We start from the raw sequence: 15,378 nt of genomic DNA on the forward strand, positions 1-15,378 counted from the left end.
AAGAATTTAATTAACATTTTTTTTTCATATAGAGCCGATTAATTTAAGTTAAATAATTTTATATGCCTAATTCTAATATCTGCTTCTGCTATAGCAATTTGCTTAATTCTTCTATCTATATTAGAAAATACGTTCTTAAAGCATTATTTTCGCATTCATTTGGAATTCGATCAATAAATTTATATAGATTATATAGTTATAATATAGTTGGCCCTATATATCCTGATTTTATACAAATATGTATTTTATAGAGCTAAAATCTGCACTTTGGATCAGATTTTATAGGTTTAATTAAAATTTTCATTAACTAAAACTTGTAAAATATTTTTTTTTTCTATTTATCGTTGATAAGTTCCAGGAATATTTAAAAAATATATACCTCTTTCTTAAATTAAAAAAAAAAGAATCATCACTTAAGAGATGCCAATTTGAATTTTCCATACTTTCACAATAACTTAAACGCATTTCTGAGTAATATTTGAAACAATACTTTTCATTGTTGCATCAAAATTTAAGCCACTTTCCTTCGCTTGTGTTATTTCCATCACGGAAATTCAAGAACCGAAAAATTATTTTAATCATTTTTTTTATCTTCTTCAGAAATATCATAGTGATATTAAAATTGTTATTTCATTTAATCTTTTGCTATATAAGCAAATACATTATTTTCTTTATTAAATCATTTGCTTATTATTAAAAATTCATTAAATAAAGATTTTGAGATTAATTTTTATATCCAATATGCTGCATAACGATATTTATTTATTTTAATAATTCCCTTTCTAATTCTTTTTAAAGTAATCTTTAAATCAGCTAGCATGCTGGTGAACTTTCTTGTCTATTGCAAATAAAATGTATCGAAATGAGGAAAAAGGAAATGTAATTAACATCGGCACCTAATAAAACATAGCGTTAAATCGTGTCAACAATTTAAGTTTTTGAAACGAATGCAAAGCCATATAATTTAGAACATTTCATATATGGAATAAGCAGAACAGGTGCATCGCTATGAAAATAAGACGGCATAAATTTAATTTAAAGCTGAAATCAATTTATTGAGTGAACAATCAATATCAAATTAGGCACAAAAGATTCAAATATAACTAAATCAATATTCTAGGCGGATCAACTGCTTACCAAACATGGCGACTGATTTTTAAACGCAAAACAAAATAGTAGAAAATAATAAATAGAAATCAAAGTACTTATCAATGTATGCTTTAAAATAATGCTTTTAAGGATACAATAGATTTATTTAAAACAATTGTTAGTTTTTCATCAATTAATTTAGATGTGGAAAATTTGAGTGATAAAATGAAACATCCGTTTGAAAATAGATTATATATTTTATAATCTTTCTTCAAAGAATTTATTAATGAATGCCATTTATTAATGATTTAATATAGTTCTCTTTAATTTTTTTTTCAAATAAATATGTACTCTACTAATATTTCATTTCTTTAACTAAACACATACTATATAGTATTATTCAAGAAGGCGGAACATATTTAAAATATTTGTTTCTAATAAATGTCAATAGACAGAGAGGCATATGATAAATTATTGATTGTAGGAAAGTTCCAAATATTATTTTGTACATTCGAATAATTCCGGTAAAAGAGGTAGTGTTATTTATTTACGAACGCACAGCAAAGACTCGGGAAAAATTGCCTTGAATGCTGTAATATGAGACAAATAGAATTATTATTTACAGTAGACAAATAAATAAAAATTCATTTTTACAGCGCAATGTGTATTTCATTTAAGTTCAATACAGTGCCGCCTTATCGTAAGTAGATTAACAATTGCCACAGAAGTTCGTAAAACGGTTGTAAAGGCAAGGGGAGCGTATATGCATTGCTTTCTAACAAAGATTTATCATTGCAGGTACATAGAAGAGCGTGTGCATGCACCAAATATACTTGCTACATTTCAAGACATGTAAGATTAAGTTATTTCAGCAGTGAATTCAATAATCAGGAGCTATCTGTTCTACATGTGGTAAGAAATTAATTTTCTATTCGAATTTTTCTCTTAATAAATGGAACTCATATTGAATGAACAAAATAAAACTTTGAACTATTATTCATTCAGATATGTACTGTAAATAATATTTCTGTATATCGTTGTTGATGACAAATATAAATATTTTAAATCCTCTCATTCTTTTTCAATAACTTTGCACATTGTGAGTTTCAATATTTGCACGTCTTCAAGCATTTAATTAGAAAGATATTTGATCTTTGATTTTTTAATCAATATTAAGTAGTATCATATTCATATACCCAGCAAGAATATTCAAACTGTTTTATAATAATTGAAAAATATATATCATGTGTTTCGAAACCATCATGTCTGTACTACCAAGATTAATCAGATGTTTTATGTGATCTTAAAACAAACTGCCATTTTATGAATTTTTTGAGTTTTTCTTCGTCCTTGCAATTTTCTTATCATTATTACATTGAATTTTAAGTTTACGGTTTTATACAAGTAAGTGAAAAATAACGTAATTGTTGTTAAGAGGAACATTTCATTAGAAAATAATAATTGATACAATTAAATAGAGAAGGTATTAAGATTAATATCAAAAATGGGAAATCAACTATCTATTAATTGAAACACCATTCATTACTACAGAGCAAAATACAAACAATTGGGTAATGAACTTTCAGTTTTATTGTTCTTTCTAAATTTTCTACTTTAATTCGATAAAATTTTAACAGAAGAAAGTACTTTGATGATGATTAGGTGTTCCAAAATTGGCGTTACACCGGAAAAAAGCTAATAATTAAAATTAAAAAAAATAGAATTTAAATATCTGTCAAAGGACTCGTCATTTAAAGAAATTTTTTTTTATTTCTGTGTACTGGATGCAAAAGAAACTAAAAACTACCAAAGAAAATAAAAAAGCAGGATCCAAAAGTAAAGGATCATGCATACAAAAAATCATTAAAATGTATGAATTTAAGCGATTTGACCTTTCAACATATTTTTCTTACCATTAGAAATTATCATATTTGCGCATTGACAATTGAACCCAATAATCGTTACTGAATTTTAGACATTCGATTGTTTTGTAAAAACAGATTTCAACACAATATTTCACGCCAAAAACTTTCAAAACAGTGTAAATGCTATCTGATGCTTTGAAAGACACAGCGGCATTTATTTACCTCCGTCATCTATTTTGATTCACGTTGCAAGGGCAAATTTTAAAATGGCCTCCATATTTTCCGAAACCGCATGATATTGGTAAAAATCTTGTAACTTATCAACTCTAGTAAAAAGGACATCGGATGGTGTCGTAGCGATTTATGTGCCGGAGTTACGTCGCTGTTGATAGAGATAGCCCCTAAGTCATTTAGTTTACGACCCAGAAAAGGGGAAGAAAGTGGCATTCTAATAAAGCTGCGCATCTTAAATTCCAAGTTTATTTTTCCCTCGCCCCATTTAAAATACATGGCACATGATTTCGAAGAGGAATCTCTGAGTATGTGCGAAAGATAGGTTCTAGTAGTAAATTGAAACATCTATATGCCTTGTTAGAAATCGAGAGTTTTCTACGTCGTATTTTCTCATGTATTTCAGTAAAAGTATGCTACTTAATACGTATGGAATGCATAAATCATTACATAACATTTTAATGCATAGACATGGTATCACAAAAACATATATTGTGATGTAATGGCTATATTTAGAATCGTAACAAATAGATGTCATAATCGATTAGCTTTAATAAGAATCGATACTTATCTGTTGTTATGGCGACTAAAAAGCACCAAGAAAAAATTTCGCCAATTTGGCAATTTCAATCGTCAAACTATATAGTAGCATGTGATTCGCAAGCAAAATTCTCAAAATTTTTCATAATAAATAATAATGTACTTGAATATATTTTTAGAATTTGACGACATTTTTTTCTTGGCGCAGTTACAACCAAATTGAAACTAAAAACCTTCCAAAAATTAAAATATTCATTTTTATATTTATTTTATTATGATGTCCTTACATTTTGTAATTTTGATTTTTTTTTTAATTACTTGGGAAATTACTTTTCACAGAAACAATTTTCATATCATTTTAAAGTTATACAGTTTATTTATTCAAGGATGCTTGCTTTATATGTTTTCGTTTTTTAGCACTATTTTTAACTTTCACGTGTACGAAAATACAGATAGAAAGCATTGCAGTCGCCAATAAATTCTAATTCGAAATTTTGTCTAATCTCAGTGTTTCAGATATCTTTGGGATGGATTTTTTTTAATCATGTCAGTCTGTCTGAGAATATGATAACTCAAAAATACTTTGAGGTAGACAGATGAAATGGAGCATATAGTTCTTCTATCAAATTTGTAGATTTCTATCATTCTTTGAAAGAAATCCATTTTGAGAAAGTTTGTCTGTCCGGTTCTCCATTTATAATTTAATACGGTGACTACTAAATGAAAAGAGTTTCAGAAAAATTATTTGGTAAACAGATTTTGCATATGAAGTTAGAAACATGATCAATTTTGAACCACATCATAAAATACAGACAAATATTTAAAATTAATCTGTTTACATGCAGAAGGGATTAAAAAGCAAACATATTACATATCTTCTCTCGTTAAAGTCGGTATAAATTTTTACATTATGATGCATTTTTCCCTCTTGCAAACTATGAATTGCATTCAAAAGAATATTAACATTGTGCAAATGATATGCATCAAGTGGGCACGAAATTACCATATTTTCACACAGTGTAAAGATAATACCTTTGGGATAAACTTAATAACTGAAACTAAATGTTTTTCTAACCATTTTAATGGCAACAATGCAATTGATATGTATTAAGTAGGCCCGAAATTATCATACTTTAGCACAGTGTAGAGATAATACCTTTGGGATAAACTTAATAACTAAACATAAATGTTTTTCTATACATTTTAGTGGCAATATTGAAATAAAGAGATTCAATAATGAAAAATGCATTTCTTATTTTTATTCAACATAGAGAATAACGACCCTATTAAATTTCTCTTTACACATAAAAAGACTTTAGTTTCACAATGTAATGAAAGTAAATATTATGTTTAGAAAAAGTAAATTGCAGATTCTATGTCATGTTTGATCCTGATTTGCAGGTTGATGCAATTGAAAGTATAAAATGTGAATATCAATATAATGTAAAATTGTGAGTTCAGATCAACATAATTTCAAATGTAATTTACTTGGAAAATAGAGAAATCTAAAGTATCAGCCTCATTAAAACGAACTGGTAGAGGTTTTTGAGCATTACGATATTTCTTTCAGCATTTCTTTTACAAGAAAATAAGCGTTTGAAATTAAAGCTGTTCATTCAACTATCTGATATTGTGAATTTTTTAAAATCATGTGTGTGCTAATTTAGGTAAGTGTTATTAATGCCTTTCGAAAATAATATACTAAATAGCACTTTTAAATAAATGATGCATCATTAAGAAAGCAATGATTGTATTTGAAAATTTGGCTTGGCTTAAAAATTTTGAAATCTTTTGGCGACTATGAGAGATTGGCACGATTCTTTCAATCTTGAAGTACGCTCTTATTCCTTTAAAAGGCAAATGGCAAAAAAAAAACCATTAAATATTTTTATATGATGTTACTAAGTAAATAGAATATGTATAATTTATTAAATGATGGTGTTCATTTTTAAAAATTATGTAATCAATTAATCCTTAGAAATTTAGTTAATAAGTTTATTTTAATTTTTAAGCAGAGATTTACATATGAAGGCAGGCTTGCAATATCCATACGAGTTATTTGAGCTATAGAGATAGTTTTAGTTGGAATTAAGGAATTATTAGTTTTGCTTTCAATTATTAAATCTCTCAACAATCGTATGCTTCATCTTTTTCTACAGTTTTCTAAATCCATCTTGTAAGCAGGGAAGTAGCATGTTTCTAATGTGATTGTTAATAACTTTTAAACTAGAAAGATATCTCGATTATACAGCATTTGGTCAATCTGGCTCTACTATTAATTTTTTTCGAAAGGCGAGTAACGATTATTAAAAGGGTAATAAATTACTGTAAGTTGGAACTAATGACCTGGGGTGAAATAAACAATGAGTAGCTGCTCATGATCTGAATTAGCTGCCTTTGGCGACTTTTTGGTTTTGCCTAGGTAAATGAATGCTAATCAGTTTAACTATTTCACCAGAAAAATATATTTTTATTTCAATTTTGATAGGAAAAAACTCTTATTATTTTAGAAATCATCCGCCGTTGTTCTAAGCATTTACCAAATTATTTTTGTCTGTATTCTTATACATCAAGTTATAACATGGGAAAAAAACAATGTTTACAAACAGCCGCACTGTAAAAAAGTTTTCAAAATAATCTGAATTTGATCTTCAAAATTAATTTTAAGAACAAAAAAAATGTCTTACACACACACACAAAAAACACCCTATTCAACATGAGGAATTAAGTTGATTCTTTATGCAATGTTTACGACAACAACAACAAAAGTGAAAATGAAATATTTATTGCAACATTCTGAACTATTTGAGCGTACTTCATCATTAAAATATATTGTTGTAAAATAAGTTTAAAATATTTTTAAAGATTGGTTTAAAATTGAAAAAAAATTGTTCTCATTGAAAATGCAGTTTTATTGAATTTTAAGACTATATAAGAGTTACTTATATATTTCAATATTTTTCGAAGTTATCATCGAAAACTGGCAAACATTCGCTAATTTTTACTGAGATATTAGAAGTGATATTTGATGTAATTTTTTAAGGAGTAAAATTTTATCAAATACATTTTAATTTGTATATATTTTTATCTGAAACTTTCACGATTGTTTTCCCTATTGTCGAATTGCATTAGCGTGAAACTAATAAATCAGCCTAAAAGATATAAATATATAAATTAACTTTTAATTTAAATAACTAAAAATAATTTTTAGTAATATTTCTTTATTTAAATTTGTATGAATGTAGTCAGTAATCTAATAATCGTTTTTGCTAATAATAAATTATTCAAATTTATCAAAAAATGCAAAATATATGCCAAAATGCTTCACTGCCCTAAACAGAATACTAAAAATAACAACATCCTTCTCCTCAAAGCATACAAGTCGATATTGCTAACAAGAGAATCCTTTTTTTTTTTTTTTCATTTCTCTCACGTAGTGAGATAAAAAAAATAGTATTAGGAACACAGCGTACGTCTAATAGTCATATTCTGAATTCTTGAAGCATTTGTCACTTATTGAATCAATAAACAAACTCTATTCGGTGATAATTCGTCAATTGATTTCTTTAATATAATTTTTACTTCCTACAGATCGATAAACTTCACTTATCGAACGTGCTTCTTTTCTTAAGTTTTCCTGTTGTACCCCATATTCCTTTTAGGTATGATCGAAACGATCTTAAGCTATTTCTGGAAATCCTCCAGTATAGGATCTACAAAATAGAAGCCTAATTCCCGATTTTCATTATCTGAAGGGGCTTTATGCTTTGAAAGAAGTCGTATGATCGCTATTTCGTGAAACGCCGATTAATGGAAGATTAGGTTTCAAGCTAAATCAGTAGGTATAGTTAGGATGAAACTACACAAATGAAAAAGTTTTTTAAAAACAATTATGCAATGATTTCAATAAAATATAATGTTCATTATAATCTAAGAAAAAAATAATAGGAGGTAAATAGAAGATTAGGTTTCAAGCTGAAATGTTAGGTATAGTTAGGATGACACTACTCAAGTGAAAGAGCTACAAGAAATCAATTATGCAATGTTTTCAATAAAATATAATTTTTATTATAATCAAAGAAAAAAATAAGAGAAGGTTAATAAAAGATTAGGATTCAAGTTGAAGTGTTAAATAGAGTTAAGATGAAAACTACTCCAATGGAAAAATTGTACGAAATCAACTGTGTAATGTTTTCAATAAAAAATAACGTTCATTATTATCTAAGAAAAAATAACAGCAGGTTTATAGAAGATTAGGTTTCAAGCTGAAATGTTAGGTATAGTTAGGATGACACCAATGAAGTGAAAGAACTTCAAGAAATCAATTAAGCAATGTTTTCAATAAAATATAATTTTCATTATAATCTAAGAAAAAAAATAATAGCAGGTTAATAGAAGATTAGGTTTCAAGCTGAAATGTTAGGTATAGTTAGGATGACACCAATGAAGTGAAAGAACTTCAAGAAATCAATTAAGCAATGTTTTCAATAAAATATAATTTTCATTATAATCTAAGAAAAAAAATAATAGCAGGTTAATAGAAGATTAGGTTTCAAGCTGAAATGTTAGGTATAGTTAGAATGACACCATTGAAGTGAAAGAACTTCAAGAAATCAATTAAGCAATGTTTTCAATAAAATATAATTTTCATTATAATCTAAGAAAAAAAATAATAGCAGGTTAATAGAAGATTAGGTTTCAAGCTGAAATGTTAGGTATAGTTAGAATGACACCATTGAAGTGAAAGAACTTCAAGAAATCAATTAAGCAATGTTTTCAATAAAATATAATTTTTATTATAATCTAAGAAAAAAAATAACAGCAGGTTTATAGAAGATTAGGTTTCAAGCTGAAATGTTAGGTATAGTTAGAATGACACCATTGAAGTGAAAGAACTTCAAGAAATCAATTAAGCAATGTTTTCAATAAAATATAATTTTCATTATAATCTAAGAAAAAAAAATAACAGCAGGTTAATAGAAGATTAGGTTTCAAGCTGAAATGTTAGGTATAGTTAGGATGACACCATTGAAGTGAAAGAACTTCAAGAAATCAATTAAGCAATGTTTTCAATAAAATATAATTTTCATTATAATCTAAGAAAAAAAATAACAGCAGGTTTATAGAAGATTAGGTTTCAAGCTGAAATGTTAGGTATAGTTAGAATGACACCATTGAAGTGAAAGAACTTCAAGAAATCAATTAAGCAATGTTTTCAATAAAATATAATTTTCATTATAATCTAAGAAAAAAAATAATAGCAGGTTAATAGAAGATTAGGTTTCAAGCTGAAATGTTAGGTATAGTTAGAATGACACCATTGAAGTGAAAGAACTTCAAGAAATCAATTAAGCAATGTTTTCAATAAAATATAATTTTCATTATAATCTAAGAAAAAAAATAACAGCAGGTTTATAGAAGATTAGGTTTCAAGCTGAAATGTTAGGTATAGTTAGGATGACACCATTGAAGTGAAAGAACTTCAAGAAATCAATTAAGCAATGTTTTCAATAAAATATAATTTTCATTATAATCTAAGAAAAAAAATAATAGCAGGTTAATAGAAGATTAGGTTTCAAGCTGAAATGTTAGGTATAGTTAGAATGACACCATTGAAGTGAAAGAACTTCAAGAAATCAATTAAGCAATGTTTTCAATAAAATATAATTTTCATTATAATCTAAGAAAAAAAATAACAGCAGGTTAATAGAAGATTAGGTTTCAAGCTGAAATGTTAGGTATAGTTAGGATGACACCATTGAAGTGAAAGAACTTCAAGAAATCAATTAAGCAATGTTTTCAATAAAATATAATTTTCATTATAATCTAAGAAAAAAAATAATAGCAGGTTAATAGAAGATTAGGTTTCAAGCTGAAATGTTAGGTATAGTTAGGATGACACCATTGAAGTGAAAGAACTTCAAGAAATCAATTAAGCAATGTTTTCAATAAAATATAATTTTCATTATAATCTAAGAAAAAAAATAACAGCAGGTTTATAGAAAATTAGGTTTCAAGCTGAAATGTTAGGTATAGTTAGGATGACACCATTGAAGTGAAAGAACTTCAAGAAATCAATTAAGCAATGTTTTCAATAAAATATAATTTTCATTATAATCTAAGAAAAAAAATAACAGCAGGTTAATAGAAGATTAGGTTTCAAGCTGAAATGTTAGGTATAGTTAGGATGACACCATTGAAGTGAAAGAACTTCAAGAAATCAATTAAGCAATGTTTTCAATAAAATATAATTTTCATTATAATCTAAGAAAAAAAATAACAGCAGGTTTATAGAAGATTAGGTTTCAAGCTGAAATGTTAGGTATAGTTAGGATGACACCATTGAAGTGAAAGAACTTCAAGAAATCAATTAAGCAATGTTTTCAATAAAATATAATTTTCATTATAATCTAAGAAAAAAATAACAGCAGGTTTATAGAAGATTAGGTTTCAAGCTGAAATGTTAGGTATAGTTAGGATGACACCATTGAAGTGAAAGAACTTCAAGAAATTAATTAAGCAATGTTTTCAATAAAATATAATTTTCATTATAATCTAAGAAAAAAAATAACAGCAGATTAATAGAAGATTAGGTTTCAAGCTGAAATGTTAGGTATAGTTAGGATGACACCATTGAAGTGAAAGAACTTCAAGAAATCAATTAAGCAATGTTTTCAATAAAATATAATTTTCATTATAATAATATAAGAAAAAAATAACAGCAGGTTTATAGAAGATTAGGTTTCAAGCTGAAATGTTAGGTATAGTTAGAATGACACCATTGAAGTGAAAGAACTTCAAGAAATCAATTAAGCAATGTTTTCAATAAAATATAATTTTCATTATAATCTAAGAAAAAAAATAATAGCAGGTTAATAGAAGATTAGGTTTCAAGCTGAAATGTTAGGTATAGTTAGAATGACACCATTGAAGTGAAAGAACTTCAAGAAATCAATTAAGCAATGTTTTCAATAAAATATAATTTTCATTATAATCTAAGAAAAAAATAATAGCAGGTTAATAGAAGATTAGGTTTCAAGCTGAAATGTTAGGTATAGTTAGAATGAAACTATTCCAATGAAAGAGTTTCTAGAAATCAATTCTGCAATGATTACTTTTATCTAAGAAAAATATCATGTACAGAGACAAGAAATATGGAGGGAAATAAATCTCGTAGAAAACTTTCATTTTCTCTTTAGGTAGAAAATGTATAATATCTTAAAACAGGATGCAGGATTTGAGTTGACAAAACTCTTCTATCAAATTGGAATAATATACGTGCTTGTCTGGGTAAAGTTAAGCAAGTTACTCGTAATCGATATACAGAAACGATTAATCTTTAGAGCTCATTGTGATATTAAAATCATGACTCGATGAAACAGCGAAATTTGCGATGAACAGGAACTCGGAAAGCATTGAAGTGAATTGAATTATATTAAAACGATTTATAACAAGGAATTAAGTATTACTGACTTTTAAATTTGCAATGAATGCAGGAGGAAATATTACGGACTGAAGCGATATTTTTGACGGGGATGATGGGATATAGCAGTCATAATATTTCGTTTTTAATCTTTCGCAATTCATTAGCTCGAAACTCGTATAAAAAAAGAACACCTGGAAGTTTTTTTCACTTCTTTATTGTGATACTCCTCTATGGATATTTTTTAATCATGGAAATTTATTTGTTAAAAGAATGATGGTCTCTGAACAGGAGCAAAAAGTTACTTATAATATGAAATTTACGTTTTATCATTTTATAACCAAAACATTTTGCTTGTATAAAATATAATTAAAATATATATTGGGAAATTGAATAAATAGTTAATGACGTGAGAGGATAAAAAAAAGAACTTCTAAGATTTTTTTTTTTATTTCAAACTATTTTTTTCAGAGTTCAGTGTTATTGTTAAATGTTGTTATTCCTTAATACTAGTGTTTGATAAATAAAATATTTAAATTCCACAATCGCTTTACATTGATTTTATACTTTCTAAGAATTAAATATATTTATGCAAATTCCTAAATAATTTTCGATCTGTAAATATCTTCCATTAGCGAAATTTTGTTTTTTCCTTTGATTTATTTTCAAGGTAATGGAAATTATACAAAAATAGCCCTTTATTTTACATTATTTAACATTTTTTTAAAGGATACAAAGTTCTTTATATTATAAAAATAGTGTTTTTAATTACTTTTGATTGATATTTTAGTAAATTTTATAACTTTATTATAATATTATAAATTTATTATTTAGTATAATTTTATTATTTTTATTTCACAGTTATTTTAGTGTTATATTTGTAATTTAAAAGAAGTTTTCTGAATTATTTATTTACAAATGACGGATTAATTTTTGAGAAATAAGAATTAGAATTAAATAAATATTTCGTATTATACAATAGAACTAATCTGTCTCTCCATTTTGGATTTTAACAGCTTTTAGATAATTAAAATTCGAATTCAATTTGAAAAAATCTGATGAATATCAATATTTAAACAAAAAAAAATCCTAGAAACTAACATTTAAATTAAATTTTAGAATAGTACGTTATATACTTCAATTGCAATTTTTAAGTCATGTTTTTATAAACTTATAAAGAGTCTTTTTTGAACTTTACTTTACTTTAAAACTAATTTTAAAGAATATTTGGATATTTGTTTTATATTTTAATGTGTAAGCATACAAAATCTAATCAACGTTACGTAATTTGAAATTGAATCAAAATGAATTAAATAAAAAATATTTGAATAATATATAAGAGACACATTTTAAAGCGAATAATTTGAACTGAAGCTTAAAATCAATTCATTATCCCTTTAGATAAAACAATAAAAAATGTATTTGGTGCATCATACATTACAATGTACATAAAAAATTTCTTTTTTTCTCGTACACTGTTTCCCAGGTTTATTAAAGATCTGATAGTGTGCTCTTAGGTCTCAGTATTTACTCCATAGGAAATTAGATCAGAAACCTGATTCCCTAGAAGAATTGGGCGTAAGCAAAATGTTGTTGCTCGTTAATTCCTTGAGGAGCAAATAATATCTCATAAGTGTGGTTTGGTTCTTTGGAGAAGTGTGTGCCTATTTGGAGGGTATCCTTATTTTTAGGCTGTGTCTCATAATTACGCTTCCAGCCCAAATACAGTTTTTATGCAATTTCGAAGCATTTAGTTATAATTAATTCGTAAATAATAATAACTTAATTAAATAGATACATTTAGTTACTGAACATTTGCAACTCTTAGATAAGTCGGATAACCTAAAATACTTTAACAAGTTTCAAAGATTTTATTACAAGTTTTGAATTTCAATACAATTTTTGAGGACTATTAAAAATATTCAAACATATATAGGCTTCAGAAGTTGTAAAACACCAACTTAAATAAAGAAATCAATAATAATTCAATAAAATCCGGAAAAAATACTTAATTTAATAATAAAAACCCGAAAAAAATATGGAATAGGTACAAGTCGTTTTCTGATTTATTTAACTATATTAAGAGCAAGCTTTCTGAAGAAGGAATAAATATTCCATATATATTAGATCCTTATATTAAAATTAAAAAAAAGCATTTTAATGAAATACAAGAAGTATATTAACTTACTCTTTAAAATCACAGCCGCTTGGCTCAAATTCTTCATTGCAACCAATCTAAGAGAAAACATGATTTTTTCAATTTTATTTACTACCTTTCTAAAATATTACTTCACAGATATGATAGGAAAAATTAAATGTTTAGGTGTAACATTTCATTATTGGAGTCCATATCCTGATTCGGTGATAAAATGAGAAAAACTTCCTATCTAGATTGAAAAATTCAATTTTTTTTTTTTTGTTCGGATATAAAAAAAAATAATAATCTGCAAACTTCTTTTTTTCATTAAAATTTACATGAATATATAAATTTTAAGATGTCTAAAAAGAGTAAAATCATTCAAGTGGATATTCCTTAAATCTTGCAAGCTATGATTCAGTACAATGTGATCAAGATGATATTGATGACCCAATATACGAAACACGAACTGTAAAATCATCCAGTTCGACGGATGCAATAAAAAAAATCTTGAAATCCTATCTTGGAGAAAATGTGAAACATTTATCTATCAGTACAAAAACCATTTACGTTTACGATGGAAAGTAGAAAAATAATATGTTAGAAGGTAAGCGAAAAATTCAATTATGTGAATCATTTCTTCTAAGAGGAAATCTCTTTTGGGGGGGCGAGGGAATTTTAAGTTATTAAATGCAATAGTCAAATATTTTTCTTTTGTAATATATATATATATATATATATATATATATATATATATATATATATATATATATATATATATATACACAAACATATATATGTATTCGGAATGAAAATGTAATTCCGAAGGTAAAATATTGAAATTACAATAAGGGTTTATTATTATTATTTTTTTTAATTTAGTGACTTAGGAGCAAAGTCTGTATAAACAAAAAAATTGCATTTCAAGATTAAATGCTTTGAGTCTTAAATAGATAAAGATTATATGATTTTTGTATTCTTTTAAAGCTACAATGAATATCAGTTAAAATAAAGTCAACAAATTAGTAAACTAAATTAGCAAATTAACTAAAACCCGAAAGAGATAACAAAAGGTTATATATTCTTAACGTTTACTCTTTTCTTCAAAGTTCGAAAGATGACTTCAAGGGTGATATTCTTTTCGGCGACATTCGTCTTTATCTTATCGATGGTTCTCAGTCGTTTCACTTATCGATGGTTCAAACTAAATTAGTAAAACAAATTAGTAAACAACTTAATAAAAAAAATAAAAGATGCATTATTTGTGTGTTAAAACGGAAAAATATATTCTTTTCCAAAAATCTGCAAGCAAAAATTTTAAAAAAGTCGTAGGAAATAATTGGGAAAGTCTCTGATGCCACAATAAGAAATTCCTGCACATTCTTTATATAAATATTAAAATGCTTTATAAAAGTATTTATGGTTTCAATGTACTAAACGCTCTTTTTTCTATGCATTACTCTCTTGTCATTTTTATTTTGACCACCAGATAATATTTGTTTTCATTTTAATACACAATTAAATTTTTTATTTCATTTACTTTGTTAAACTGAGCGTTTTTGAGAAACGTAAATAATATAAAATAAACTTCCCTTACTCAGTCAAGCTAAATTGCCTATGACGTCTTTAATAAATCTATGAATTAAGTACCAGTTTCAATTTTTCTCTCAAATCTGAAACATAAAACCATATTATTCTATGAAATATAAATTAATTTATAGGTACTTACATAATTCCAAATGTCTTCCCTACTGAGAACCATCGATAAGATACCGACGAATGTCGCCAAAAAGAATATCACCTTTGAAGTCATCTTTCGAACTATATTGAAGAAAAGAGTAAACGTTAAGAATATATAATCTTTTGTTATCTCTTTCGGGTCAATTATACCTGTACAAAGCCTTGAAAGAGTTCTTGTTAATTTTAATTACAAAAGAGTATTGCAGTGAAAATATAATCTACGATGCAATATTGCAATTGCATCGTAAAAAGAAATACATCTCCAACCCGCAGGATTGGAGATGTATTTCTTCTTACGTCAGTGCTTATTTCACCATGGTCATTTAAGTCATTGAAAGTTCGCACATGGCCAT

The 15,378-nt window shown here is 26.3% G+C and overlaps 1 protein-coding gene across 1 annotated transcript in view; it reads right to left on the reverse strand.

Moving 5' to 3' along the window:
- LOC129984370 (2-Hydroxyacid oxidase 1-like) overlaps window positions 1-15,116 on the reverse strand; it is a 54,291-nt gene extending 39,175 nt beyond the window's left edge. Inside the window, exons 1-2 of the mRNA XM_056094241.1 lie at window positions 15,015-15,116; window positions 13,337-13,383 (exon numbers count right to left, since the gene is read on the reverse strand). Of these exons, the coding sequence (XP_055950216.1) occupies window positions 13,337-13,383; window positions 15,015-15,098 (131 nt within the window). The 5' untranslated portion in view covers window positions 15,099-15,116. The remainder of the gene's footprint in view (window positions 1-13,336; window positions 13,384-15,014) is intronic.
- Window positions 15,117-15,378: the final 262 nt, after the last annotated feature.

The sequence above is a fragment of the Argiope bruennichi genome, chromosome 9, assembly GCF_947563725.1.
Source record: "Argiope bruennichi chromosome 9, qqArgBrue1.1, whole genome shotgun sequence".
Lineage (NCBI taxonomy): Eukaryota > Metazoa > Arthropoda > Arachnida > Araneae > Araneidae > Argiope > Argiope bruennichi.